Below are 24,646 nucleotides of genomic sequence, written 5' to 3'. Positions count from 1 at the left end.
TTTTTTCATTTATTACAGAGAGGAAAAGAGAGGGATAGAGAGTTAGATACATCGATGAGAGAAAATCATCGGTCAGCCTCACACTGGGGATATGCCCACAACCCAGGTACATGCCCTTGACCGGAATCGAACCGGGGACCATTCAGTCTGCAGGTTGACCCTCTGTCCACTGAGCCAAACCGGTTTTGGCACACATATAATATCTTAATATAAATAAATAAATAAATAAATAAATAAAAACTTCAAAAAGAAAAGAAAAAAAAATAATGGCAGCCTCTAGGATACTGACTAGCACAGTGAATGCACAGGTTCACAATGTCGTTGCAGCAGCCGAGCCCTCTCTTTGGGCTGGCCAGGAAGGATTGCAAAATCTCGTCCATCCAGGGAAGGAATGGTTCCCATCTGGATGATTTTGAGGTTTGTTTGTTTGTTTGTTTGTTTGTTGTTGCCCCCCCCCCTTGTTTTGGGGCAGAATTCTTTGTTACGTTCTCAGGGAATAAGTTGGAATTTCAGTGCCACGGACAGAAGCACACAGTGTTATTTCTTGCATGGCTACAAAAGTAAACTGGTAACTAGTAACCATAGCCTGGTAACTAGTAACCAGGTAACTAGCAACCAGACAACTAGTAACATGGCAAATAATAACCTGGCCACCAGCTACCTGGTAACCAGTTTCCCAGTAACCAGGCAATCAGTTACCTGCTAACCGTGTAACTAGTAAGCAGTAACATGTACCCTGGTAACTAGTAACCAGTAACTTATGACTAATAACCTTAGTGAAGGATACCTGTGACGTCTTGCATGCCTTATTAGTGGATTATGGTGGCCTCTCGCAAGGACACTGCTTCTCACAATACTCCAGTACCTCGCTGTATGGACTGGCTGCCTCCATAATGGCGGCCTCCACGGTACCCACTGCTGTAATCGTAGCAGACTCCAGGTTACTGGTGCCTCATGGACAGCGGCCTCCAACGTAATGGCTGCCTTAGGAGAGGCCACCTGCCCCGTACTGGCTGCATGATCAGTGGAGACCTCGCTGTACAGATGGTATCGATAATGGCAACCTCTCTCTTGGACGCCGCAGCCTCACCATACTCCAGCACCTCTCTGTGAAGACAGGCTGCCTCCATAATGGTGGCTTCTAGGTTTCGAAGGGATTCATGACGTCAGTGCAGCAGCCAAGGCTTTCCTTTGCAGGGCTGGAGCGGGAAGAGGTGAAGAACACACAACTGTGACTGCGGTCCTTCCAGGGATGGAATGATTGCCGCCCTGGCCAGCTGACCTTGTGACCATGTTTTCCTGGGTAGAATTTTTAGTCGGGTTCACAGGGCTTGAGCTGGGATATGAGCACCAGGGACAGAGGCACAGTGTGCTATTCCCTAAATGGCCACAGGAGGGCAGCATAAGATAGTTTTTGGCTTGACCGCTTCCTTTGCAGATCCAGTGTGATAAGTATATAGTTCCATAGACAGACATGTACAGTAAAAACAGTAACTAACTTGAAAGAAAATGAAAGCGTTTATCATATAAAACCAGTGTATAACTGCTCTATGATTACATTCTGATAAATCACAAAATAAAGAGTCCTTACTCTTAGCACATTTCTACAGAATTACTTTATCTTTCTTTCTAAAAGAGACAGGCATAGGTATCAAGCAGAAGCCCTTAAATTACCCGAACACGGTTCAAAATGACTGTGCTGCAACACCAAACTATTAACTAGAATTTTTTAATCAGAAAAGCAAAATTGTTTACAACTAATTTACTAACATTAAAAAAAAGTGCTCAGTAATAATAACTCTAATGTCACATAAGTAACTTGAAAAAATATGGAGCAATATTGGAATTGATAAGGATCCTGGAAAGAGCGACTCATTTGGATACTTCTCAAATACAGAGTAATTCACATTCTGGAACACAAATTCACCTTACCCCCTTCAAATTCATCTTCAGCAAAGTAGTCATATTTTGCAAAGCAAAATCTCTTTCCAATTACAATTTGCCTTTTCAACTTCTGACCCGACCCTAACCGCAACTCTGACCCTGACCCCTCACCCTGAAACCCTAACATCAACCCCAGCCCTAGCCCCAGTCCCACCCTTGGCCTCTGACCCTAGAGTGTATATTTTTTAAAGTGATTAGATAGACAGAAAAAATAAAAATAAATGAATAAATAAATTCAAGTGAGTAGACAGAGCCTGAGGGGAAGGGAATGGGGCGCACCCTGCCTCGCGGATCTTGCCAGGGACTGGCCTGGTTGCATGCCCCGCTGTGGCGGCGGCGGGGGCGGAGCACTGCTCCCCAGGGAGCAAGGCGGCCCCCGTCCCTGCACACCGTCTGCATCGGGCTTCCCGGGTCTCCGGCCCGCCGGCCGCCGCCGTTAGCGCCCTCAGGATGGTCAAGAACATATCAACCGCATGTTCCACCAGAACCTGCAGGACCTGATGCTTGGCATCCACAACCACGGGGAGGACAAGGCCTCAATGAGACTGCAGCCTCCCCCAAGTCATGCCTCTCCTTTGGCCTCCGTTGTCCACAGCCAGCAGCACAGCCTCACCTATCTGTTCGCTTCTGACCCCACTGCCTCCCCTTATAAGGGCCTCTGTAATCACACTGGAACTGGGACTGTGGGGTATCCAGGGTGCTCCCCTCTCAGGGGATAGAAAAGGCTTGCATGTTCTCCCCGGAGCTTCTGGAAGGACCTGTCTTGTGACAGCAGCTGCAGGAGACTTTGAATCTCACCTCCTTCACCCAAACAGCCACTGCTCCTTTAGCCTAGGCCCGTGAAATGTTGCAGTCACACACACTGCTCCACCACACAGCCCCTCCATCCTCTGAAACACATTAGCCTCCAGCTGCTCTGCCACCATCTTGCTCACTATCCACCTTGAACAACACCAGCCCTGGGTTGTCCCCACTGGGGCTGGAAAAGTCCATCACACCTCTCAGGAAATAGGCATGGAGATGTAACTGCAGCGTAGGCAACAGAGACAGATGTGAGCTAGATGGATGGGGTAATCGCTTTGTGAGGGATGTAAATGTTGAATCATTATGTTGTACACCGGAAAGTAATGTATCACTGTAGGTAAATTAGACGTAAAAATAAATTCAGAGTAATAACAACAAAAGTGCATATAATTTGTAGATGGTGGTGATCAATGGTTAGACCATTTGCTTGCAAGACACACACTCACCACTCCAGTTAACAAAGGCACCAACGAACATATCAGGCAGGGTGGTGGGTGGGTAGCCATAGGGGAACCTCAGTGCAGCAGTCTACGGAGGCCTCCCTTTTGCGGAGCCGGGGTGGGAAGAGGTAAGAACACAGAGCCGTGACAAAAGAATGATCGCTGCCCTGGACAGCCTCGAGGATTTTGTGGGGGTGTTTTTTCTGGGCAGAAATTTGGTCGTGTTCACGGGGCTTTACCTGGAAGCTCAGCACCATGGTCAGAGGCACACTATGGTGTCCTTGAATGGCCACAGGAGGGCAGCAGAGGATTATTTTTGCGCAGGAATTGGCTGACAGCGTCCCTTCAGGGCTAGCATAGTAAATAAAAACAGAGATCCATATGCATGTACAGCATAATAAGTAACTTAATTGAAGAAAAAAATATAACCGTTTATCCCATACACCAGCGTATAATTCTGCTCTATGATTAAATTCTGAAAAATCACAAAATAAAGGATTCTTGGCCTTAGCACCTTTCATTCTGAAAGAGACAGGCATAGGTTATTGAACAGAAAGAACCCTTTGAGTTACAAGAACAGGTTTCAAAACCTATCTGTTTCAAAACCAAACTATTTCACTAGATTCTTTTATTAAGAAAAAAATGTGCCGGGACCGGTTTGGCTCAATGGATAGAGCGTCGGCTTGGGGACTGAAGGGCCCCGGGTTCGATTCCGGTCAAGGGCATGTACCTTGGTTGCGGGCACATCCCCAGTAGGGGGTGTGCAGGAGGCAGCTGATCGATGACTCTCTCTCACTAATGTTTCTAACTCTCTATCTCTCTCCCTTCCTCTCTGTACAAAAATCAATAAATTTTTTTTTTTTTTTTTAAATGTGCCGAAACCGGTTTGGCGCAATGGATAGAGCGTCGGCCTGTGGACTGAAAGGTCCCAGGTTCGATTCCGGTCAAGGGGATGTACCTTGGTTACGGGCATATCCCCAGTAAAGGGAGTGCAGGAGGCAGCTGATCAATGTTTCTAACTCTCTATCCCTCTCTCTTCCCTTCTGTAAAAAATCAATAAAATATATTTAAAGAAAAAAATGTGTTTACAACTAATTTACTAGGAGAAAAAAGTACTCAATCTTAATAACCTAATGTCACTGCAGTAACTTGAAAAAAGTATGAAGCAATATTGGAATTTATTAAGATTTGGTTCTGATTGTTCGGTTGTTATGCCAGACAGCGTCAGAAGCTCCGCCTCCTAGACAGCCATTGGTTCCCCACAACACCCACCTTTGGTTCTGATTGGCCAGTCAGCACCTCCAGGCCTATCTCTGGGCCCGATCACAGAGGCGGGGCTTAACAGCAGCCCCCGAGTAGGCCAGGAAATAAAGAAAAGCCTGGAGGCTGGCAAAGATGAGAAAGAAAGAGGGAGAGAAAGAGAAAGGAGTACACTGATCAACAGCTTCCACTGAGGCTGCAGATCAGACCCTGACTTACTTTCTGGGGCTCAGCCACCTGAGCAGTCAGTGATGGGTCACCAGGCTGCAGCTGGGCAACCCAGTGCTGACTTCCAGAGGGTCTGCATTTGGTCACAGGCTCGGCCCCTTCCCAAACCCCAGGCTTAAGGCTTGGGAAGCCCCCAACACTACAATCGCAGGCTCAGGCCCTCCAATGGCAAGCTGGGAGTGACCTGGCTGCCAAGAAGGTGTCTGGGACCCAGGTGTGTATGCAAATTAACCTCCATCTTTGTTGGGTTAATTTATATACTCACTATGATTGGCTGTGGGTGTAGTGGAGGTATGGTCAATTTACATGTTTCATCATTATCAAATAAGATTTTAAAAATCAAAGGTTGGTGGTTTGGGGGAATAAAAAATGAGGGGTGTGAATGAATGTGTCTGGGTGGAAGGTTCCGGCCATGAGGCGGGGTGAGATGGGCCCCAGGATGACAGGGCGGAGTGGAGGAGGCGGCGAGGGCCCTCGGCTGTGGTGTCCAAGCTCAGGGAGCTCCCAGCATCTAGCCACTCAAGCACTGGCTTCCACACACCCTGGATCCCAGCGGCCCTCATTCACACCATCCTACTGGCAAGCCTCAGGACTGCCTGCTGTGCCCATCTCCCCCACTATCCCATGAGCACCAGGGGCACACACTGCCTTTGTTCCTCGCTATAACACACAACCTGTTCAGCACACGTCACCGGGCACCATAGAGAAGGTGAGGCTCTTAGGACGATTCCTGGAGGTGACAGTCCTGAGTGTCAGCGTCACGGGTGCCAAGGGGGTAACTGGCGCCAGGAGGTGCGCCACACAGAGGGCGCCTGGGGCCCTGTGCCTGTGTCTGGCAACTGCCACCCCAGGCCAGCTCCTGCTCCCACAACAGCACCATCCGGTCAGGGCAGATGGCAGAGATGTCCCCGTGACCCTAGTGTAACACGGAGACACGAGACAACACGTGATGCTGTGCAATGCTGGTCGGGGACCGCCAGCCACGGTGACGGGCAGTGCTCGGGGTGAATAAGCACCAGGCGCCCAGAGCATGAAACTTCAATGTAATTGAACAGAACATGTGGCAAACACTACGGATTACAACCTCAGAGGGAAAGGCACCCGCCGCCTGCTGGGACCCCCCACGCCACTCGGAGAAGCCCCACCGGCACGGAAGTGCCAGCACACTCCCACGACCCACGCACCACGTCAGCTGGGGGCATCTGGCCTGGCGCAGGGAGCAGGGCACAGGGCGCAGGGCGGGCAGGCGGGTGGCCGGCAGGGGGACAGTCTCCTGCCCACAACTGCTCGGGGGTGGCCCTAACGTCCGCCGTGGTCTGAGGGGAGCACACACCCGCGACTTGGGACCCATTAACATTTCTCAAACGCTTCCTCCCACATCGGGAGCTGCCACGGACCAGGGCCGCACACACCGCCCAGCGGAGCCCCGAACAACGGGGCAAACAGGGCGCCGGCCGGGGTCGCACACACCGCCCAGCGGAGCCCCGAACAACGGGGCAAACAGGGCGTGGGCCGGGGGCGCGCACACCGCCCAGCGGAGCCACAAACTACGGGGCAAACAGGGCGCCGGCCGGGTTCGCACACACCGCCCAGCGGAGCCCCAGGGAAGGCGGAGCCTCCTCTTCTCATCGGGATGAGGCTCTGTAACTTGACCGAACGGTCGAATGTCCACAGCTGTCTCCCCTGGGATGCAGGCCTGGCTCCCGGGGGCAGCTCAGCCCAGGTTGCCCCCCGCGAGCTCCAGGAGCATCCTGGCCACCCAGAAGGCGTCTCCGGAGGCCTGGCGGTCAGGCATCGGCACCTGGAAAACTAGCACAGCATTGCACACGCAGGCACCCTGGCCCGGCTCCCCCACCTCATCGCTGGCCAACGTGCTCCCTCCAAAGGCAGGTGTGAGTCCAGGAGGGAGGAAGGACCCACGGTGCCCCCTAGGAGAGCTCACCGGGCTGGACGGCAGGGGCCCACTCAGCTGCCCGGCAGGCACAGGCCCGGAAAGGACGATGGGGCAGGAGCCAGCTACGGGAGGCTGCAGGAGAGGCCATGTCAGGACAGGGCTGGTTTCCAATGAGCGCCGAGCCGCCCCTCCCACCTGGTGGGGAACATGCCTGAGGGTGTCTGCCCCTCAGGAGCCCCCCAGGTGCCAGACCCTCACACCCATCTCCTCCGAGAGCCCTCGGGACACAGCGCCCAGCAGGACCTGTGGGACATGACAAGCACATGGCTCGGTGGGGAGTGCCCCAGAGCGGCTCACAGAGGACACGTGCAGCGAGAAGGTCACGTAGAGGAGACAGGCTGGGGGTGGGTGTGGGAGGGAGACAGAGCACCTTACACCCAACGAGGGAGCAGAGGAGTGGTGGGGACATCCTGGCAGTGCAGCTCCCAGGGAGACGTGTCAGCAGGTCCCTAAAGGAAATTGCACATGTCTGTCCCAGACTCCATGTCACTATGGGAACGGCCAGGGTCCTCCCACCACCTGACGTGGGATTGCCCCTCCCTCTCGTATCCCCCTATCATCCTGCCCTCGCTCGGCACCTGGCCTCAGGAACATATTAGTGAGACACAAACTCCGGGGCCCCAGTCCTGGGGGTCCCTCTCAGAAATTCCATCTAGCAGAGTACCGCACCCCCTTCCCCGAGCACATTCATCAGTCCCTCCTGTGTGCCGGCTCCTGGACCCTTGTCCCTGCCCCACGGCCGAGCCACAGCACCTAGGTGCCAAGGCCTTTAAACCTTCACTCTGAAATAAAACCAGGATCTCTACGCTGCTCAGAAATCCTGACAGCCTCTAGCTGGGAAAGAAAATGCCAGAAAGAGGCTGCTGGGCGGCAGGGAATCTCAGGCCTAAACACCGTCCACAGCACAGATGTCCTGTCCACTCTCATGTTCCCAGGCGTCCTGTCTGGGGAAAACCACCCTCTTCTCTTTGGAGACACAGGCTAGGGGACAGCTGTGGTTTCCAGAAACTGTGAGCAAGGGACTTCAGCACAAGCTGAGCCAGCTCTGTGAGCCAAGCTCTGTGGGCTTCCCTCTGGGGCGGGGGCAGGTTCACTAGGAAGCTGTCTGCCTGTCCTGCCTGGCAGACGCTGGTGCCTGGTGCCCGGACCCTCCTCCAGGAATGCGCTCTGGGGGTGGCTGCTGGGGATGGGGGGGTCAGGGAACCCTGCATAAAGGAAAGGCCACTGCCCACTGCGGGGAGGAAGGCCCGGCTCACACAGCACAGCTGAGCCCTGCAGGACACAAGTGTCCAGCCTGCCTGGCCACAGCCCGCAGCCTCCCTCCCTGAGGGACTGGCCACAGCGGTTCATCTCAGCGCTCCTTCCAGCTTCCAGAGGACAAACAGGCCAATGCTGCCTTGTCTCACTGTCCCCGCCCAAGACTCAGCATTAGAATCTGCCCACCCCACTGCCATGTGAGGCCCGCCATTGTACTTCACCTTCGGCTTCACTGAGGTACAAGGTGCCACGACCTTATCTTCCCCTTTCTCCACTTACATTATTTCACAGGACATTGTCCTCTCTCTCTCTCTCTCTCTCTCTCTCTCTCTCTCTCTCTCTCTCTCTTTCAGAAAGGAGGAAGGGAGAGGGAGAGACACATCAATGATGAAAGAATCATTGACAAGCAGCATCCTGCACACCCACCACTGGGGATCAAGCCCGAAAATGAGGCATGTGCCCTGACCAGGAATCATACCGTGACCTCCTGGTTCACAGGTTGGCATTCAACCACTGAGCCACGCTGGCCAGGCAGAACATCGCTTACTCTTAAAGTGGCCCCGGTGGCTTCGGCTGGTGTGGCTCAGTGGATAGTGTCAGCCTGTGGCAAGGCTCTAACCACTGAGCACACCGGCCAGGGCTGCACCCCTTCTTGTGGGGCCTGTAATGGACTGTGTTCCCTGCACCGCACCCCCATTCTGACTCTCCACCTCCATGTTAGTGAGGTCTCCCTTTATTACGTTCCAGAGCAATGACTCCAGCAACTTGTTTCCAACACATGGAACTGGCCTTGTATTTCTGGGACCAAAACTAGGTGAGGGCCAGACACTTCTATTTTACCTCTGAAAGCCGGTCCCAGGTCAGCTGACCCTCCTCTGTGCACCTTCTTTACATCGATGACTTCTTTTTGTGCAGATTACTTGCACTCTTTGTTTGTGTGTGTGTGTGTGTGTGTGTGTGTGTGTGTGTGTTGCTTTGTTCGGTTTTATCTGTGTCTTATCTCTGAAGCCTTTAGACCTGCATTACTTGAACATGCCTCTGACTCATCAGGTCACTTCTTTGGGATTTAAAGTTCTCCTGGTGCTTTCCTATTTCCTTCTTGTTTCCTTTTTCTGCCTGAGTCTCGGACCCCACAATGCAAGTCCCGCCTGCCACCTGGCTGCGCCGTTCTCGCTAAGGAAGCGCACAAATGGGCCTGGAAGGAAGTCCGGGGCCTAGATACCACATGGTGGAAAGAGACTCAGTCAGGCGGCAGGAAGGCCGCGTCACCCCCAGACCTGCCCGAGCGGGGGCTCCGGCTCCTGGGGTCCCTCCGCAGGAACCAAGCCCTGGACATCCGCCCGACGCGCCGGGCTGAAGGCTTCTTGACAGACACTCGTAGGACCCTCGTAGGACCCAGGGCAGCCAATCACCGCAGGAGGGGGGCGGGCTTTTCCTGCCCGTAACTGACAGGAAGGCTCCAGCCTTCGCCCCGCCCTTTCCGCGTTTCGGACCTCTCATTGGCGGGCAGGGCCCAGTGACGGCAGCCCTGATTGGCGGCCGGAGCTGACGCTCGCTACAGGCGGGAAGCTCCGCCCCGGCCTCACACCTCCTGCGGGCGGAGCGCGGGGCGGGAGCGCGGGGCTCGGCGGGGACCGCGGCCAGGTGGGCGGCGCGGCCCGGAGACTGACAGGAAAACGGGGGCCTCGCGTGTGAACCCCTTCGTCTCCGGCCTTCACCCCCAGCCTCAGACCCCTGAGAGGCTCCCACTCCTGTCAGAATGGAGGACCCCAAGCCTCCGCGCCCAGATAAATACTAAATCCCCAGCACACCCCGAAAACCCCATTCCCCTGAGCCCCAGTTCCCTAAACATAGCGCCCCCAGAAAGACCAAATTCCCCAACTCCGGGACCCTAAACCCCGGTCCGTGGAACTCAACGTCCCCAAACCTGAAGCCTGTTCCTGAGAGACCCCAAGGCTCCTCACAGAACTCCAAATCCCCTCACGGAGCACCCCGTGTTTCCTGGGGGGAAGACCCGGTCTGTCCTGAGGGGCCTCCTCAGCCTCGCCGCCCATTGCTCCCCAATCCCCGGTGCAATTCCCCAGCCGGTTCTGTCCCTCAGACCCCCGACCGCGCCCCTCAGACCCCCCCCCGACTGCGCCCCTCAGCCCCCCCCCACCGCGCCCTCAGTCCCCCCGACCGCGCCCCTCAGTCCCCCCGACCGCCCCCCTCAGTCCCCCCCCGACCGCGCCCCTCAGTCCCCCGACCGCGCCCCTCAGTCCCCCCCCCGACCGCGCCCCTCAGTCCCCCCCACCGCGCCCCTCAGACCCCCCAAAAGCGCCACTCAGTCCCCCCGACCGCGCCCCTCAGACCCCCCGACCGCGCCCCTCAGTCCCCCCGACCGCGCCCCTCAGACCCCCCAAAAGCGCCCCTCAGTCCCCCCGACCGCCCCCCTCAGTACCCCCAACCGCGCCCCTCAGTCCCCCCGACTTCCCCCCTCAGTCCCCCGACCGCGCCCCTCAGACCCCCCCGACCGCGCCCCTCAGTCCCCCGACCGCGCCCCTCAGTCCCCCCCCCACCGTGCCCCTCAGTCCCCCCCGACCTCCCCCCTCAGTCCCCCCCGACCGCGCCCCTCAGTCCCCCCGACCTCACCCCTCAGTCCCCCCAAAAGCGCCCCTCAGTCCCCCCCACACGGCGCCCCTCATTCTCCCCACGACCGCGCCCCTCTGTCTCCCCCTGACCGCGCCCCTCAGTCCCCCCAAAAGCGCCCCTCAGTCCCCCCGACCGCGCCCCTCAGTCCCCCCAAAAGCGCCCCTCAGTCCCCTGACCGCGCCCCTCAGTCCCCCCAAAAGCGCCCCTCAGTCCCCTGACCGCGCCCCTCAGTCCCCCCAAAAGCGCCCCTCAGTCCCCCCCACACCGCGCCCCTCTGTCTCCCCCTGACCGCGCCCCTCAGTGTCCCCCCCCCCGACCGCGCCCCTCTGTCCCTCCCGGACCCGCGCCCCTCAGACCCCGGACCACCCCCTCAGGGCCCTGGGACACCCCAGCGGCGGCGGCGGGAAGGAGTCCGCCCCTCGAGCTGCGGGGCCTCTGCCCTGACCCGCCCTGTCCCCGCGGTCCGGTCTGTCCTGTGGGGACCCCCTACGGGGAGGGGGGAGCGGCCCCCTCAGCACCTCCTCCTTCCACAGGCACCGGGCACCATGAACCCGGACAGGTGCCCGCAGGAGCGGCCCGAGAGCCCCGAGGAGGAGGTGAGGAGAGCGGGGTGCAGGCCCACGGTGAGGGGGGCCCGGGGGAGGTGAGGACAGAGGAAGGGGGAGGGAGGTGGGGATAGGGGGTGTGGTCCGCGGGGAGGTGAGGGGGGTGGGGGCGGTGGGGACGGGGGAGGGGTGGGGGAGGTGGGGAGGTGGGGTCCACGGGGAGGTGGGGGCGGTGGGGAGGGGGGAGGGGGTGGGGACAGTGGGGTGGGGACAGGGGGTGGGGTCCACGGGGAGGTGAGTCCACGGGGGGGGGGACAGGGGAAGGGTGAGGGGGGTGAGGGGAGGGGGTGAGGTCCACGGGGAGATGAGGGGGTGGGGGCAGTGGGGACGGGGGAGGTGAGGGGGCGGTGGGGGAGGGGTGGGGACAGGGGAGGGGTGGGTGGGTGGGGACGGGGGAGGAGGGGGTGGGGACAGTGGGGTGGGGACAGGGGTTGGGGTCCGCGGGAGGTGAGGGGGGGTGATGGAGGTGGGGTCCGCGGGAGGTGAGGGGGCGGTGGGGACCGGGCGCCCCCTCCCGGTCTCCCCTGCGCCGTGGCTGACGATGTTACCTCCTCCAGACCAGGGACGCCTTCAGGGACGTGTCCGTCTACTTCTCCCGGGAGGAGTGGGCGCAGATGAGCGCCTGGGAGAGAGCGCGGCACCGGAACGTGAAGAGCAATTACGAGGCGCTGCTCAGGATCGGTGACCGGGGCGCGGGGCGCGGGGGGCGAGGGGGTGAAGGGCTCCGTCTGCAGCCGTCAGGGGCGCACACCGGCGGGCATTGTGCTCCTTCGGGGCTGGTGCTGCCCTGGCGGCCCTCCAGCGCCCGGTCTCACGCCCCGTCCCAGCCCGGCCAGCGCTGGCTCAGTGCTCGTCCCCCTTCAGCTCTTCACTTGCAGGACGGACTTTCCTTCTTTCCAGGTCTCAGGGCCCCTCGACCCGCTTTCATGTGCCACCGCAGGAGGACGGCCAAGCCCCCAGCGGAGGACGCCGAGGACTCGGAGGACTCCGATGAAGAGTGGACCCCGAGGCAGCGAGGTGAGGGCGGAGGGTGCGAATGTGCCTGAACCCCACCTGGGTGTAGGTCGGACTGCATCTCGAGAGTTACCAGGGACAAGCAAAATGCTAAACAGTGTTATACAGTCAGGGGCTATTCACATAAACTCGTTTTTATTAGTACATTTATTTGAGAGAGAGAGAAACGTAGGTGAGAGAGAAGCCTCTATCCACTACTTCCCACATGGCCCCCAACCCGGATCTTGTGTGTGTGTTTGTGGGGGGGGGGGGTGTGAGGGGGACCTGGGCTTGGGCCCTGACTGGAATCCAACTGTGACCTCATGGTTCATTGGTGGGTGCTTAACCACTGAGCCACACTGTGAGGATTAAAAAAATATATAGAGGGGGATAAATGGTGATAGAAAAAATAAAATAATTATATATTTATAGAACATTAATAAGTAAGTCTAAAAAATACAAAATAAAATAAAGAATAACTAATTTAGAAGAGTTGTCATCACATAGAAGGAGGAAGGTCTGACAGATGAGCAGTGCTCTAAGACCTGCATGGGGACATATGGGAAAATTATTAGCCATGGTGGTTAGGGGGTTGGGCTGTGGGCAAGGCTAGGAAGTAGTTCCTTATTGTTTCAGGTTACATGTCAGCCATGTCATCATCAGCCAGGTTTCATGACCATCTGGTTAATATGGTCTGTAGTTCCATGGGTCTGAGGTTGAAACATAGCTGAAGTCACGATGTTATCTCTAACTTGCCAGAAACTCTGTTTCTGTGGTGAATAGAACTGAGTCTTTGTTCCTAAGATTGGATGATGCTGATCAGAATCTAATGATCAGGGAAGGTGGGCACAGTGCAAAGGGGGAAGGATAAGAAAGAAAGGAATCAAGGTGATCCTGGTGCCATCGGACTGGACAGGGTCAGTGTGAAAACAGAAGACAGGAGAAGGCCAGGTTACAGAGTGGAGTTTCTTTGCAGTTACATGAACTTTATTATATTTTTGTCATGAAAGGCCAATTTTTTATTTATTGGTTTTTAGGACCCAAGGCTAGTCATTGATTTAAGAGAGAGGAAGGGAGGGAGACAGAGAGACATAAACGTCAATGTGAGACAGGAACATCGATCAGTTGCCTCCTGTTTACACCCCAATAAGGATCGAACCTGAAAGCTTTTGGTGTACAAGACGATACTCTAACCAACCGAGCCATCCAGCCAGGGCTGGGCCAATTTAAATATATATATTGAACAGAGGATGAAGTACAGAATGGGTTTTGTCTATTTTTAAACATTTTAAGAAAATTAGCTGATGTTCCCAATAAAAGCATAAGCCCAATGAAACCTCAGAAAACATTTTCCAATCCTCCTTGATCTGTCCTTGGAGTACTCTCTGATTCAGAATTCTGTGTCCCTAATAAGAATCTCCAGATTTTGAAGCAATTAACAACGAAAACTGATTTCTCACCTGGCCAGCACAGTTCATTGATTGAGCATCGACCTATGAACCAGGAGGTCACAGTTTGATTCCGGTCACAGTACATGCCCAGGTTGTGGGCTCAATCCCTGGCGTGTGAGTGTGCAGGAAGCAGTTAATCCATAATTCTCTATCATCATTAATGTTTTTATCTCTCCCTTCCTCTCTGAAACATTTTATATATATATATATATATATATATATATATATATATATATATATATATATATATTTTTTTTTTTTAAATTGATTTCTCACCATCTTTTAGTTAAACCTTCTTGGGTGGCCTTCAGAGTGGAACAGAATAAACATCAGAAGGTGAGTATTTCCCAAATCCTGTTGAAAAGAAAATCTTCCTCCTGGATGCAAATGCAGGGAAGAGAAGAAAAAAATAAGTGCTCCCTAGGAACTGCCACCTTCCTTTCCTAACCTCCTCAACAAAATGCCCAATATCATCTTAGGAGTTAATAACAACAACAACAATAGTAGCTACCACTGGTTTTATCTTCACAATGCTTCAGACACTAAGAATTCTACATAAATAAACTTGCTTAATACATGCATATAAGTACAATCAATGGACACAAAACTCTGGGGAGGGAGGGTATGAATGGTAGGGGGGGAATGGTAAGATATGTACACAGATAATTTAATTTAAAAAAAAGTGGAGAAAAAATAAAAATAAATAAATAAACTCGCTTAAACCTTACCACAACCCTATGAGATAGGTACTATAACTATCACCATTTCTGATGTGGAAACTGAGGTTTCAGACATATCGAAGTGATTATATGACTGAGATCACAGTAACAGTATCCTGTAATCTAATCCATACATTCTTCTCTAAACCACTTACAACTCATTAAAATTTCCCTAGTTTTATGCAGTTTCCACTGTCTTATCCATACATCATTAATCATTTATTGATTGATTATTCCAAGCACAGTTCTTCTCTGCTATGCTGCAGTGAGCAATGCACTAAGACTTCTGACTCCCAGAAGCTCACTGACAAGTAGGCAGTTTGCACAGTGGATGGTCCCAGATGAAGAAGGCTGTAGGAACCACAGCATCAGAGTCTCCCAGTCAAATAAAAGAAAGCATCTCAACTCTGGGGAGCTTCAGGTTTGACAATTGAGAAACAATAAATAATAAAGTGACTTAAGGGCTTCATAGAGGTCACACACTATTCAATAGGAGCTCATCCATCTGGAACTGGCTTCGAATGCCCATTCCAGTAAGAAGTATAGCTTATTTCTCTGAGCTCTCATTAGGGCAGTGTCATCTTGTTTGAATCATGTGCTCAGCCTGCCTACCTCTGCATTGTGAGCTCTTTGGTTCATACCTGTTTCTCCTCAGAAGTCCCAGGCCCAGCTCAGGGTCCCTGAGGGCTCCCTGAACATTTGCTGAATGAGTGCTTTCAATTTTACAAATTAAACTAGAAGAGGGTCAATGAATAATGAAGATAATTTTCATGCAATTTCAAATATAGAGATGGATGAGAGGTAAACTGATAGCAGGACTGTAATCTCACATTCAAAGAGCTCACAAAACACTGGTGAACATCCTTATGTTTCATGTTCATTGTGACATTAAGAATTAGCATGTTAGCCGAAACCGGTTTGGCTCAATGGATAGAGCGTTGGCTTGGGGACTGAAGGTACCAGGTTCGATTCCGGTTAAGGGCATGTACCTTGGTTATGGCATATCCCCAGTAGGGGGTGTGCAAGAGGCAGCTGATCGATGACTCTCTCTCATCGATGTTTCTATCTCTCTCCCTTGTTCTCTGTACAAAATCAATTTAAAAATGTATTTAAAAAATTAGCATTTTATACATCAGGAAACTGAAGAGAACTAGCTAGTAGCACAACCTTATTCAAACAGAATTGGTGGGAACCAACTAATCTAATTACAAATATTCTTTCCATGATATAGTAATTTGCACATTTTAGCGCAATTTTCTTTATTGTCATGATAATGTATGCCAGCCATTTCTTTTAAAAATATGTTTTAACTGATTAGAGAGAGAGTGAGAGAGAGAGAGGAAGGGGAGGAAGAGAAGCATCAGTGTGAGAGAAAAACATGGATCACTTGCCTCCTATACAGACCCAAACCTGGGATCTAACACATAACTGGGACATGTGCCCTGACTGGGAATGGAATTGGCAGCCCTTCAATTCAACCAACTGAGCCCACCAGCCAGGGCTTTCCGATCTATTCACAACCCACATTGGCCAATTCTTTTTCCTCTAATATTTATACTTCCCAGATTTTTCAAAAGTTGTGGAAGTATTAATTAAAGTCATGTATAAGGACAATAGGAGGGTGGGGGCATGAAAGGGGAGGGGTGGGGGATTGGAATGGGGGGTTGAGGATAAATATGTGATATCTTAATCAATAAAGAAATTTAAAATATTAAAAAATAATAAAAAAATAGTCATATATGTAAAAATATATCGTAAGCCATACATAATTTAAAAAATGCATGTTACCTTTTAATATGTTACTTTCACATTGAAGGCAAAGTCCAGGGCGCCATTAAGTAATGAGTCTAGTTTGAAGGAATTGTCAGGAACAGCAAATTTGTTGACTGCAAGTGGCTCAGAGCAGACCCAGAAACCAGTGCCACTTCCTGGAGAAGCAAGCACCTCCGGACAGAACCCTAGACCGAAATTGGGTAAGATAAAATAATTTGGAGATTCCAGTTCCACTAATTCTTCTAGAAAGGCTGATCAGTATGGCCTAGGTATGTGGGGTGGACTTTGCAGAAGCCTGGATTTGAAACTGGAGTTAAGACTGGAGCTCTGAGCAAATCTTACCAACTCTCTGAGCTCCTGGATGCTAATGTGTAAAGTGAACAGAAGGAGACATGGTCACATACAGTTTGAAAGCATTAAATTAGATTTAAAACAATTGACACGTGCAAGGTGCCCAATAAATCCACCTGTGATCATAGCACCCATACTCTCTTGGTGTGTGTGCCAGATCTTTACTCAGTGCCTAACACACAATGTGCCCTCAACACATATTTCATGAATGACTACAGGTTCGGAGGTTGAACCTGATTCTGAGAACATCCAGAAATTAAAATTGAATCAGCCATCGACAGTCAGTGTGGAGTGCTGGTCTCTTAGTTAATGGAGGAAAATACCAGAGAATATAGAACAGGTGATCGTTTGATGGGAGAACATTGTGTGTTTTCTGATAAGACAGGGACTATCATTCCAGACCTCACCCCCTCATTCACCTGCTCTTCTCCCACTTAGACACCAGGAGGAAGGAAAGCGAAGTGAAGATGTACAGCCTACGAGAGAGAAAGGGCCGTGTCTACCAAGAGATCAACGAGCCCCAGGACGATGACTACCTCTGTAAGCTGACCCTCACCAACGGGCGTGTTCTGTCTTGATGCAATAATTTCACCCAGTCACTGGGTGCCCAATCATTCTCTTCCTCTGGTAGCCGGAGTACAGGACTGAGGCTCACTGATGTGAGCTCTTTCCGAAGCTCTTCATGTCCAGGAGCATGCACTGCACCCTCCCTAATCCCTGTCGCTCTTGCCTCCAGATTGTGAGAAGTGTCAGAATTTCTTCATCGACAGCTGTGCTGTGCATGGGCCCCCCACGTTTGTAAAAGACAGTGCTGTGGACAAGGGGCACGCCAACCGCTCAGTCCTCACTCTGCCCCCCGGGCTGAGAATCGGACCATCAGGCATCCCTGCGGCTGGGCTTGGAGTGTGGAATGAGGGATGTGATCTGCCGGTGGGCCTGCACTTTGGCCCCTATGAGGGCCAGATCACAGAAGATGAAGCCTCAGCCAACAGCGGCTACTCCTGGCTGGTGAGAAGCTTACCTCTTTCCCTGTGTTCTGGCTTCCCACGGCCCTCCTGTGGCTTGGTGGGCCCCCACCTGCTCCATGTTAGAACATGGATGGGGATAACATGGTTAGCTCGGTGTACTGAGCAGACTTTACATGAACATGGAGCTCCTCTCTAAGGGTCAGAGGGTAAATGGGAGCAAAGTGTACAGACTCCTCCCTTGTGGGGTTCCTGCTTTCGGGACAAATCGACTCAGACGTGTAGATGATGAGTAAGAAAAATATCCTGTGATCCCCATTGGCAGTTGAATCTCCATGCAGGTGGAAAGACATCTGATGGTAGTACATACTTATTCTGTTATGTACACACACACACACACACACACACACACACACGCACACAAGCACACACACAGCCTTTAACTTCTTTTCCGGAAATGCAGATCACCAGAGGGAGGAACTGCTATGAGTATGTGGACGGAAAGGATGAATCTCAGGCCAACTGGATGAGGTAAGGTCACCAGGCCTCTGGGTGCCAGAGAGGACACTCATGCCTCACAGCCCACATGTCTTTCCTTCCCATCATGCAATGGTCTCCTCAGTCCTCTGTTCCCCTTTCTTCTCCACACAGTGATCTTTCACATCAAAGAGACCTTTAGGAAAAGAGGAGGTAAAGTATAGCATATGTCCTCAAAATACAAGTCTCCAATTTGGGCACTGGATTGCTCTGTCATTTATCCAGTGGACATTAATTAAACACTTACTATATTCCAGTTAAGAAAAGGGAATTCTTTATTTAAATGGATCACACAACCCATGTCCCTATGGAGGACTTATTGCACACAGACATGAAAAAATTATTTCATAAATATTAACAAAATGTTCCTATTTTCCAAGAAGTGCCAAGTGCCCAGATAGCCTTAAACCAAGGATAGCCTAAGCTTGTGAGGGCAGCACATCAACCCAGCCTCGGTTCTAACCAGAACTGGATGCTGGATCTCTATTGTATCAGGGGATACAGATATGAATAAACTACCACTGCCCTGTGTTATTTTCCTAAGACAAAGAGACCTCCATGTTTCTGTGGGAACCGGGGGAGGCAGCAGAGTGACACCTCCAATAAAGTGTTGGGAGAATGGGGAAAGGCTTCTCAAAAAAAGGTACACTTGGGCTGAGTGCTGCTTGATGTTACAAATCCAGAAGCAGAGTCCTCGATCCAGCAAGAGTTCTGTGGTGCGACACAGAGCCTGACTTGGAGCTGAGAGACGCTAGAGGTCACGGGGTTTGATGGGGAAGTCTGGAATCAGGCTTTGGAAAGGGCATTAGGCAGGATGAGTACTAGGAGCAGGACTTACAGACAGTTCACACGGCCTGTGACAGAGCTCGGGCATTGAACAGAGGCTTTCCCAGGAGCGTTGGGGGAGCGGGTGACATCAGAGCTGAGGGCCTTGAGCGTCAGCGAGGAGCTGGACAGGATATGACAGGGAGTGGGAACTCATCGCGTATGGTTTTCTTCCCTTTCACCTGCCTCGACCCCAGGTATGTGAACTGCGCCCGGGATGACGAAGAGCAGAACCTGGTGGCCTTTCAGTATCACAGGCAGATTTTCTACCGAACCTGCCGGGTCGTGCGGACCGGCTGTGAGCTGCTGGTCTGGTATGGAGAAGAGTATGGCCAGGAGCTGGGCATCAAGTGGGGCAGCAAGTGGAAGACAGAGCTCGTGGCCAGGAAAGGTGGGCTCCACTCTTGTTTAACACGGAAAGAAATAATTCTAAAAAAAAAAAAAGAACTCTGATTTTTCATGGTCCAACTCTCAAGTAGAGTGAAATCCACTCTATAGTCAGTAAAGCTTAAAATCAGATGCTTCAGAAATTGATGGTATGTTACATGGGTCTTTGATTCTTAGGAACAATTTTAATATTTTAATTTTTGTTCTAATTTTTAAAAATTCGTTTCTATTGGATTTAGAGACAGAGATGAAGAGAGAAGGAGAGAAACATCAGTCTGATGCCTCCTGGGGGGTCAAGTCCGCCACCCAGACATGTGCCCTGACCAGGAATCAAACTGGCTACCTCTGGGTGAATGGAACAATGCTCAACCAACTGAGCCATACTGGCCGGGGCTAATTTTTGTTTAAATTTTTTAAATACTTCATGGACAAATTACAAAGCATCATATAATGCTGAAAGGGTTAGAGGCAAAAAAATTTTTTTTTTCAGGCACCTACCAGCTCTCTCATCAAGGTGGGGTTTTTTCTGACCCTTTTAGCTGTTTCTTCTTCATTTGCTGCATATTTCTAAATGAAATGTATGTGTTAACATGCATTCATTCATTATTTCAGTGACTTGTCCTGTGAGTTCCAACTCGGTGCCACACAGGGTTCTTGGGAACTGGAAATGCAGAGTAACACGATTATCTGAATCACTGCTCCTGAGCAGCTGGCTGGGAGAAGGAGGGAAGCCCAGGATTGATGTTACAAGTGATTAGCACTTGCAAGAAAATGAGAAAATGGGCCCAGGACAAGTGCCTGGGGGTCAGTGTGAGGGGAGGTGGGTGTGCCAGATTCTGAAGCTCAGGGAAGGGCTTTCTCAGGAGATAACACTTGATACCTGTGACACAAGGTCCCAGGCAGAGGGAGCAGTTAGTGCAGGGAAGGAAGAGGTGGGGCGCTGAGCTGGCTGAGGGGCACTTGGGTCTCAGTCTCAGTCCAGAGGGTAAGAACGGAGTTGGACAGATGCCTAGCAGCCTGAAAAGACAGTGCCTATGATCCAAGCTGAGATACTTTCCTGAGTGAGACAGGACAATTGTGCAGTTTTCAGCTGCAGAGTGGCATGTTCTCTGTTCTAAAATTATGCTTTGTTAATTATTTGGAAAATAAACTTGAGTGGGGAATCCCCTCTGAGATTATTTCAACTCCAAGTGAGAAAGGATGGTGGATTGGCTGGAGAGGGAGTGTAAGAAGCATGGTTGGGCCGAGGCCGGTTTGGCTCAGTGGTAGAGTGTCAATCTGCAGACTAAAAGGTCCCGGGTTAGATTCCGGTCAGGGGCATGTGCGTTGGTTGCAGGCACATCCCCAGTGGGGGGTGTGCAGGAGGCAGCTGGTCGATGTTTCTCTCTCATCGATGGTTTCTAGCTCTCTATCTCCCTTCCTCTCTGTAAAAAAAATCAATAAAAAATATATTAAAAGAAGAAGAAGAAGAAGAAGAAGAAGAAGAAGAAGAAGCAGCAGCAGCAGCAGCAGCATGGTTGGGGAAATAATCTTGTTGGTGTTGTTAATCCTCAAAAGAGGATATTTTTCTACTGATTTTTTTTTTATTTTATTTATTTATTTATTTTTAGAGAAAATAGAAGGGAGGGAGAGAGACATAGAGAGAGAAACATCAATTGCTTCCTCCAACACGCACCCAACCAGGGCTGGGGATTGAGCTTGCAACCAAAGTGCATGCCCTTGACTAGAATCGAACCCAGGACCCTGGAGTCACCAAGATGATGTTCTATCTAGTGAGCCAAACTGGCTAGGGCATGGTTCGGGAGATATTTTGAAATAGGACTTCCTATTGTATTTGAAATGGGCTAACACTGAATGAAATCAGTGGGAATACTGTGTGAGGAAGGACATATTTCCATTTTATGAATTGTGGAAAACTGAGAGAAGCAATTGCTAGTTGGGGCCTATGGTTTCTCTCTCTATTTGTAAATATTTTATTACTTTTATAGAGAGAGGAAGGGAAAGGAAGAGAGAGAGAGAAATATCAACATGGATCAGCCGGCTCCTGCTGGGAACAAGCACAAAACCTGGGCATGTGCCATGACCAGGAATAGAACTGGTGACCTCCTGATTCATGGGTTGATGCTCAGCCACTGAGCGACCCAGCCAAGCCTGTGGTTTTTCTCTTTAACATGACTTAGATGATACAGGTATATGGAAAGTCACTATAGTACCACCCATATACAGAGTGAAATGGCCTCTGATGGTCCCTTTTCAAAAGTCCCTAGTCTGCAATCTATAACACCTTTTTTCTTTTTCTTTTTTTTTAAAATATATATTTTATTGATTTTTAACAGAGAGAAAGGGAGAGAGATAGAGAGCTAGAAACGTCGATGAGAGAGAAACATCGACCAGCTGCCTCCTGCACACCTCCCACCGGGGATGTGCCCCCAACCAAGGCACATGCCCTTGACCGGAATCGAACCTGGGGCCCTTCAGTTCGCAGGCCGACGCTCTACCACTGAGCCAAACTGGCTTCGGCTGTAACACCTTTTTTCTTTTTAATCCTCACCACAGGATATTTTTCCGTTGATTTTTGAAAAACTTGATTTTAAAAAAGTGTATTTCTTTATTGATTTCAGAGCAGAAGAAAGAGGAAAAGATAGATAAAAACATCAATGATGAGTAGCTGGTTTGGCTCAGTGGATAGAGCGTCGGCCTGCGGACTGAAGGGTCCTGGGTTCGATTCCGGTTGGGGGCATGTGCCTTGGTTGCAGGCACGTCCCAGGTGGAGGGGGTGCAGGAGTCAGCTGATCCATGATTCTCTCTCATCCATGTTTCTGGCTCTCTGTCCCTCTCTCTTCCTCTCTGTGGAAAATCAAGAAAATATATTTACAAAGAAAAAAAAACCAATAATGAGAGAGAATCATGGATCAGCTGCCTCCTGCCCACCCCTCCCCCACTGGGGATGGAGCACAAAACCCAGGCATGTGCCCTTGGCCAGAATCGAACCCAGGACCCTTCAGTCTGCAGGCCGATGTTCTATCCACTGAGCCAAACTGGCCATTGATTTTTATTTCTTTTTAAATTTATTTTATTGATTTCCTACAGAGAGAAAGAGAGAGAGAGAGGGATAGAGAATCAGAAACACTGACGAGAGAGAAGCATCAATCAGCTGCCTCCTGCACACCCCCCCACTGGGGATGTGCCTGCAACCAGGGTACATGCCCTTGACCAAAACCGAACTCCAGATCCCTCAGTCTGAAGGTCGACGCTCTATCCACTGAGCCAAACCGGTTTCGGCTGGTCATTGATTTTTAGAGAGAGTGGAAGAGAGTGTGAAAGACAGAGAAAAACATACTGATTGGCTGCCTCCTAAACATACCCTGACCAGGGCCCGGGCCGGGGAGAAGCCTGCAACCAAGACACATGCCCTTGACTGGAATCGAAACCGGGACCCTTCAGTCTGCAGGCTGAGGTTCTATCCACTGAGCCACACTGGCCAGGGCTATAGAGAAGACTTTTGATACAGGGTCTCTGTATTTCTGAAGAAGATGTAGTGCCTACAAAGAAACAGAAAAATATGCTCTAACTGGTTTGGCTCAGTGGATAGAGCAACGTCCTGCGGAGTGAAGGGTTCCAGGTTCGATTCCTGGTCAAGGGCATGTACCTTGGTTGTGGGCACATTCCCAGTAGGAGGTGTGCAGGAGGCAGCTAATAGATGTTTCTCTCTCATTGATGTTTCTAACTCTCTAATCCTCTCTCTTCCTCTCTGTAAAAAAAAAAAATCAATAAAAGAATTTTTTAAAAATAAACAAAAATAGACTGTGAAAGAGCACTGTGTGGGAGGCAGAGCTTACACTGTCAAGTCAATGAGAATGATTCCTGGGGCAGGTCTTACCAGGGGACAAGCCTTGTCCACGCCTGCCCTGACCAAACTTTCTCCTTCAGCAGAACCAAAGCCAGAGATCCACCCATGTCCCTCCTGCTCTGTGGCCTTCTGCAGTCAGACGTTCCTCAGCCAACATGTGAAACGCTATCACCCCTGGGAGGCTCTGCCAGGAGCACCTGCAGGACAACACCTCCAGTCAGAGGAACCCGGCTCGGAGCCTCAGGATCAGCAGCAGCCGCAGCATACTGGTACACATGACTGCAATGACAAAGCTGAAGGTCAAGAGGTCAGAGGAAGGTCCAAACCTCTGCTTAAAAGGATAAGACAGAGGAGAATTTCAAGGGCCTCTTTCAAACCTCCCCACAGACAAACGGGGAGCTCCAGTGAGCATGAGAGAGTAATGGAGGAAGAGCCCAGCACAGGCCAGAACATGGATCTAAAGAACCCAGGGAAATTATCTGTGGGAGTAAGAATGTCAAAAATTGTAACAATCAAGCATGGAGGGTGTGGGCAAGGCTTCAATGAAGGGTCACATATCAACACAGACCAGAGGACACACTCAGGGGAGAAGCCCTGTGTGTGCAGGGAGTGTGGGCGAGGCTTTAGAAATAAGTCAACTCTCATCATACACCAGAGGACACACTCAGGGGAGAAGCCCTATGTGTGCAGGGAGTGTGGGCGAGGCTTTACATGTAAGTCAAATCTCATCCAACACCAGAGGACACACTCAGGGGAGAAGCCCTGTGTGTGCAGGGAGTGTGGGCGAGGCTTTAGAGATAAGTCAACTCTCATCACACACCAGAGGACACACTCAGGGGAGAAGCCCTGTGTGTGCAGGGAGTGTGGGCGAGGCTTTAGAAATAAGTCAACTCTCATCATACACCAGAGGACACACTCAGGGGAGAAGCCCTATGTGTGCAGGGAGTGTGGGCAAGACTTTACACAGAAGTCACATCTCATCAGACACCAGAGGACACACTCAGGGGAGAAGCCCTATGTGTGCAGGGAGTGTGGGCAAGACTTTACACAGAAGTCACATCTCATCAGACACCAGAGGACACACTCAGGGGAGAAGCCCTATGTGTGCAGGGAGTGTGGGCGAGGCTTTACACGTAAGTCACATCTCATCAGACACCAGAGGACACACTCAGGGGAGAAGCCCGGGGTTTGCAGGGAGGGTGAGTGAGTCATTAGCCCTAAATCGCAATCCAGCAGCCGCAGGCGAGTGTAGGCACCAAGTACCTCATACTCCAGCTCTGGGGGGCTTCAGAGGAAGTCAGGGGCCCCTTTCCCTCTCCAGGAGCATAGTTAGTACAGAAGTAACGGGTCAAACAAATCCTCCACTGTCGTGACGAGAGGCAGTAGACAAGCAGTTCTGTAAGTGTTCCGGGATGTCAGCAGCAACGTCCCCATGGAGCTCTGATCTCGTTTTAATAAAGTTTGTGTCCAGACAAACCTGAAGCCTGTGTCCCCCATTATCACTGGAAGCAGTTCCAGGGGGCCACAGAGAACCCCCAGCCACAGAAACTCAACCCGGGAAGGCGAAGGTGGAAATCTGGTCAGTCCAGTGAGGTTCCTGCTGGGGAGAGGGATTGAGACAGACTCACCAGGAACGGGAAGAGGCCCCCCCCCAACCCTTGGCTTCTCCTGC

The 24,646-nt window shown here is 51.5% G+C and overlaps 1 protein-coding gene across 1 annotated transcript; it reads left to right on the top strand.

Annotated features, from left to right (window-relative positions):
• Positions 1–11,063: 11,063 nt before the first annotated feature.
• On the top strand, positions 11,064–23,135 carry LOC311610300 (histone-lysine N-methyltransferase PRDM7-like; the record flags this gene model as incomplete). Its single annotated transcript, XM_084861360.1, is given in 10 exon segments — positions 11,064–11,114; positions 11,681–12,140; positions 13,854–13,903; positions 16,103–16,259; positions 16,849–16,950; positions 17,147–17,418; positions 17,839–17,906; positions 18,935–19,075; positions 19,077–19,128; positions 23,058–23,135. Coding segments are annotated over 10 exon segments (1,431 nt in total).
• Positions 23,136–24,646: the final 1,511 nt, after the last annotated feature.

This window comes from Pipistrellus hanaki (assembly GCF_964339955.1).
Source record: "Pipistrellus hanaki genome assembly, chromosome: 15".
Taxonomy (NCBI): domain Eukaryota; kingdom Metazoa; phylum Chordata; class Mammalia; order Chiroptera; family Vespertilionidae; genus Pipistrellus; species Pipistrellus hanaki.
This window is presented reverse-complemented; position numbering and strand designations above follow the sequence as displayed.